At 33.5% G+C, this 5,775-nt stretch overlaps 2 protein-coding genes across 3 annotated transcripts; one reads left to right on the top strand and one right to left on the bottom strand.

Annotated features, from left to right (window-relative positions):
- The first annotated feature begins 304 nt into the window (after positions 1-304).
- Positions 305-3,738, top strand: LOC130718871 (epsin-3). Of its 2 annotated transcripts, none has more exons than XM_057569500.1 (4): positions 305-721; positions 1,048-1,170; positions 1,303-1,464; positions 2,937-3,738. In XM_057569500.1, exons 1-4 carry the CDS (start codon positions 615-617, stop codon positions 3,472-3,474), a joined length of 930 nt encoding a protein of 309 aa, XP_057425483.1. In that variant the 5' UTR covers positions 305-614; the 3' UTR covers positions 3,475-3,738. The 2 variants fall into 2 exon arrangements, with proteins under 2 accessions (XP_057425483.1, XP_057425484.1); XM_057569501.1 differs by having other exon boundaries at positions 1,034-1,170.
- A 345-nt stretch (positions 3,739-4,083) lies between these two features.
- On the bottom strand, positions 4,084-5,775 carry LOC130718636 (agamous-like MADS-box protein AGL29). The gene is made up of 2 exons (XM_057569251.1): positions 5,640-5,775; positions 4,084-4,807 (listed from the first exon to the last, which is right to left on the bottom strand). The coding sequence occupies exon 2, from the start codon at positions 4,794-4,796 to the stop codon at positions 4,242-4,244; it is 555 nt and encodes a 184-aa protein (XP_057425234.1). The 5' UTR covers positions 4,797-4,807; positions 5,640-5,775; the 3' UTR covers positions 4,084-4,241.

The following is a 5,775-nucleotide window of genomic DNA, read 5'->3' as shown; positions in this document are numbered from 1 at the left end:
AACCTCTACTCTAATACTAGACTGTTACAAAGGATTTCACTTCTTTTTTTGTGAGTGGGTTTGTGAATCCTTTCTTATTATTTGGAAAACTCTTAATTTGTTTCGTTGTATTTAAGGTATCCTTTGTATAGTTTAATGAATTTTTGGCCTGATAAAAAATGATTTTAACCATTGATTCATTTTAAACTAACATTGTGAACCAACGGTTGCTATTATGTGAAGATCCTAGTTTTCAGTATAGCCGCTGTTATATAAAAATCCATGGCTAAAGGCAAATTCATAAAGTAAATTTGGTCAACTTTCTAATAGTGGTTCAATCTCTCTGTTTTTCTTTTCCTCTGTTTTCCTTTTGTCAATGAGCATTTTTCCTGCATTGTCTGAGCTATAATTTTGGCTATCCATAAATGTGTTATCATAGCCTGCAACTAACTCACATCCATGCTTTGCCTTCTTTCTCACATTTGTCATTAGTCTCATGTTTTAGTCATTTCCTAGGAATTTTGTTGGAAGTTTATCCAATATCATAACAAAGTACCACCCAAAAATATATAATTCAAACATATTAAGGGAACTATATCCACAATCAAACAGTTGAAAGTTTGATCTAAGTAGAGATGGGTAGCCTATTGCTAGAACAAATGAAAAAGCAGACATCAAATTTCCTCCAAGAAAAGTACAAATCTGCTAGGATGACGTTTACAGATGTTACTGAAATTGAATTGTAAGTGTTGTGTGTGTGTGTTTAAGCGCATATGCAGAAACTTAGTGCATGGATGTCTCATGGAAAATCACATGCAGTCAAAATCACGGTGGACTAAAGTAATTTTTTTAGCTTTTGTAGTTGTCCACCGTGATTTTGACTTCATTGTAGTTTTTTCATTGTGTATCCAAACATGAACCTAATAATTTGGTTAAGAAAGTAAAAGAAGAATAACTACATGTATAATTTCTTATAAAAAATTATATGCTATGCATGCTCACCCATTTTTCTGCTAAATAAAATACAACTCTTAATTTCTTTGTTTGTTAATAGTACTATATCCTTAGGCTGACTGAGGAAGCAACAAATAAGGATGATTGCAGCCCTGATGCCAAAACAATGACTAGAATTGCAGAGGCATCCTTTGACATTGATGAATATTGGAGGATTGTTGATATTCTTCATAGAAGGTATGCTTGTTCACTTGATACATTTTTTATACATTTCTTAAGATAGTATATTTCTTTAAAGTTTACAAATGCCCTTCCTCTAAAGTTTATTTCTTTTGTTGTTTACTATTAATTATATCATCCAAAGGGCAGGTTGTACAGTATTGATTGGGAACAATGGAGGCAATCTTACAAAGCACTAGTTCTTCTTGAATTCATGCTAACACATGGTCCTGAAGAGTTTGCTCGAGAATTTCAATGTTATACGGGAATTATTGAAGAGCTAGGAAGTTTTACTCATATTGACGACAAAGGGTAAACGTTAAATCCGAGCCATTTGTTGGAAATCAATTGAAGATGTCATCTTCTGATTATTCTCATTCATTTTACAATAGCGAGGTTATAAACTGAGAGGTATGGGAAGCAAATGAGGGCAAAAATTTCAAATTAGCATGTAAGGTATACAACAACTTATGATTATGTTGGCAACAACATAAAAAATCAAAGTATCGCATCCGTCTTCAGGACGATCTAGGCACAAAGTTTAACTTATTAATTAGGAGGAGATTTTGCCCCCAGTGTATCTCGAAAGCAGAAAAAATAGAACTCATTCGAGAGAGCTTGGTGGTCTTAACTCTTACGAATGATTCGGGTTGGGGGTTCTCTTAAGAATAAATAAGCCGAATAGAATCTAATTCATGTCCATGCTAACAGAAGAGCAGATAGGCAGATCACTAAGGGGGTAGACACCCAGATAGAAAAAGAAATAATAGTTGTGATGTTATCAGAAGTGGGGAATATATAAAACAAAAGTGTTTAAAAAGTGTATGTAATAGTGTTGGTGGTTCACCAATCATAACCCAAAATCTAAAAGATACAAGTTTGTCAAAGTGCATGGTAAAAAAAGAAAAATAATTTGTATTCCTACGCATAATGTAGACATCAAAAGACACTTGAAAGTGAAAAAGGAAGAGAAGAGAGGGAAATAATATGGTAGGAAAAAGAGATTGAGAGAAAAATGAGACATCTGCTGGATATCTACACTATTTGTATATCTGTTACCATCACAACAACGATCAGTAGTAACAGGAAATGTTTTAAATTACTGCATCAAATGAAATTAGAAGGAGTTGGGGAGAGTTTTGGTGTTTTCACCGGTAGGAATTGTTGGTTTTTTGAGTCTAAGATGGGAGAAAAACAATTGCTTGTTATTTCATTCATAGAAAGATTTACTAAATAAATAGAGTAAATAAATAGAGTGAGGATAAGATTTCTGCTACAACTTGACAGCACATTGTTTCTTGAAAACCACAGAAGTAAAAGCAACTTAAGCATGTAACCTATCAACCTATCTAATGATGTTTTGAATATCATAATTACATTACTTCAAAAAGCTTCATAATAAACTTAGTGTCCAGAATCTAAGCAAAAGACTCAACACCATCAAAAATACATGAACACTAATTGATATTCATACCTTTCATTTTACTTTAATTTTCTTATAAATTCATTACTTTTAGTTTCATTTCTAATTTGAAGCAAAATTAGTTTGGAAGTGAGGGTTGTTCTATATAAAGATTTATTTGGTCATATTTTTCATCAATGTCTGATCTAAGCACACCCCCAAGGTTGAATATTTGGAGTGTGAAATTTGCAGGAATTGAGATATGCATGTGACCCATATATGGGTGGTCTCAAATAAACGATTCTAGAATAACCTTTAATACCATCTTGAAATTTGAGTTTTGTCTAACCCAGATTGTAATAGAAATTGTTATTTGTTTCAGGTTTAACTGGGGATCTAGAATGCAAAATCTATCAGACCAAATACTCAAACTCCTACAGAGTGGAGAAGCTCTCAAAGAGGCACGTTTGAAGGCTCTCAAAATAACTAATGAAATACAAGGATTTGGAAGTTCACTAAACTCTCCATCATCATCAACATCACCCACCTCATTGTTTTCTGAAGCATCACCAGGCTCTTCATCATTTAGTTCATTTTCTACCTCGAGTACTCCTGCAAGTTACATTTGTTCTAGTGATCATCATAAAAATGTTGTGTCCCCATCAAATAATGTAAAGCATGTGGATGAAAACCACCTTTGGGATGGTCCTGGAAGTGAGGAGAAGAATGTTTTGGTGGATTCTGATGAGGATGCAGGGGAAGTGGGAAAACCAAAAGGGTTTGTGAGTGAAATGTGCTCAAAGATTATTGGTAGTGGCAAAATGGGAAGTCGTGAAAAGATTGAATTCAGATGCATCTCTGATGTTGGGAGCAAGGTGACTAAAAAGAGATTTGATCGCCAATATTCTCTTTGGTTTTAAAGGATAGGAGACAAATGTGGTCATGTCTCCATTTTGTCTGATGTGAAGTACAAAATTTGATATATATCATTTTCTTCTTGAAGATGCATATAATTACTAGTTGAGTCGAGAGTGAAGTCACTTTTTTACTACTTCGATCGAAAATTATTACTACACATTTGCATGCAGACACAAAAATAAGTAAGAAAGAAATGGATGAGAGAAGTAATACATGTGTTATATGATAGATGCAATGAGAACTAAGAGATAGATAGAAAAATATATGTATTTCAATGTTTACATCAAATATATGATACTATTTTAAATTATATATGATATTGTTGTTGCGATATCAAGTATGAGTAAGTCACACATTGGAAGAAAATAAAAGTGTTGAACACTTTTCTAGTAATTAAAGAACTCATACATCTAATGCCTAAATTTTTTTTGATAAAAAATGATATTCAATCTGCTTGGTTTACTCCTTATCTCAATATGAAGATAATTTCTTTTGCACAACAATCATATCAAACGTTTACTAGCTTACCAAATAGGCCAGATTTGATTGTTCAAATAATAAAACTGTTCAAAACAAGAGCAATATTTATCTTATATAATATTTCAAATATCTTCCAGAATGAGTTTATTTTTATTTCCTCTTAAATGTCAGGAATTCAACAATAGAGAAGGCACATTATTCACCACAACTTCTATTTTCTCCCATCATATGGCAAAATGCAAGTTACAGGCAAAAAGGGAGAAATTAGATGCAAACATATTACAAAACATCAATTCTTTCTTCTTCTTTTTCTAGCAACTTGTTTTGTTGCCGTGATTCCCTCCACAGGTTTCTGTGAAAGGAGGATCATACTATCCGCTACCTCAAACTCATCGAGACGCTTTCTCACCATACCTCGTGCTTCCACATACAAATCATCCAATTCTTGACCCTCTTGGAGTTGTTTCAAGGTCTCATCAAGTTCCTTAGCCTTCTTTTCCTCCTTGTGAATTTGAGCCATCACATCAGCAAGTTGTAGATTCCGTTCCTCCACATCAACAACAACTTCAGTAGAAGAGTCATCATCACTAGTGCTACCATCTTGGGAATCATCATTTGGATTGCTCTCTTCATCAAGAAACTTGGCTGCAACAGCATCAACACTTGGGTGGCCAAAGGAGTAAGGTTTGTTCCCTGGAGAAAACACAACAATGGCAACTTCTGATCCACACAAAATGGACAACTCATGAGCTTTCTTGAATAAGCCTGATCTACGCTTGGAGAATGTGACCTGCCTTGTGTTGGGATCCTTCACAAGTGCAATCTCAATCTTCCTTCGACCCATGATTCCTTCACCTGCTTCACACTTCTAATTACTAAATAAAATAGAAAAGAAAAGTAAGGGATTTACATACACACTCAGCAAAAGAGATCCTCAGCATTTCTCTTATAACATTCCTATTGCTATATTTTGTGGACATTATATATTGACTGATATGAAAGGGGTGAAATTAAATGTAAATTAAAATTCATACTAAACTTTAAAAAGCAATATTAAAATCCAATTAAACCATGGAAAATGAATATCAAAATCATATTAGTTTCTCCTAAACATGACAATGTTTATCTTTTTGTATATGTAGAAACTAAATTGAACCGTAAATTACACTTTCAGAGACTTTTGATAAAAATCTTTTGAGAACTAAAACGAATAAACATCTTCCAACAAATTTTTTTTCTATAAGCACTACATCACCGCCCAGACACCAAACCATGTACTAGATGTTTAATTTTCTAATTTGAGCGTCACGCTCGATCATAAATCAAAACGAATAATGTGTGTTTATAAAATACAAGTGGATCGACATCTAAAAAGATTCACATATCAAATCTAAACAACAAATCATTGACTTTAAAAAAGACGGATCTACATCTAGTAGTGCCAGAATTGAAACCAAAAACTCCATAGTCACTTTCTAAATCACTGAAACTCTCTATTTTAGTCAAAATGTGAAATAGCACATGGATGGAGAATAAAAACATCATAGAAAATTGGTATTAATAGCAATAAGAACTCAGACAACACAGATACATACATACATATACAAATTGGTGCTCGTGTAACATCGAAAAATGTGTATCAAAAATTGATGGTGACTGAGATTGATTGAATAAAAAAAATACAAACCGGATTCCCTAAAAATCAGATTAGAAGCGGCAACCGGATGATATGATTGAACGGATGGTGAGTCGCAAAGGAGTGCCGGAGACAGCAATTGAAAAGCGAGCAGTACTGCTTCACATACTTGCCATTTCTATGAAAG

This window comes from Lotus japonicus, chromosome 5 (assembly GCF_012489685.1).
Source record: "Lotus japonicus ecotype B-129 chromosome 5, LjGifu_v1.2".
Classification (NCBI taxonomy): Eukaryota; Viridiplantae; Streptophyta; class Magnoliopsida; order Fabales; family Fabaceae; genus Lotus; species Lotus japonicus.
This window is presented reverse-complemented; position numbering and strand designations above follow the sequence as displayed.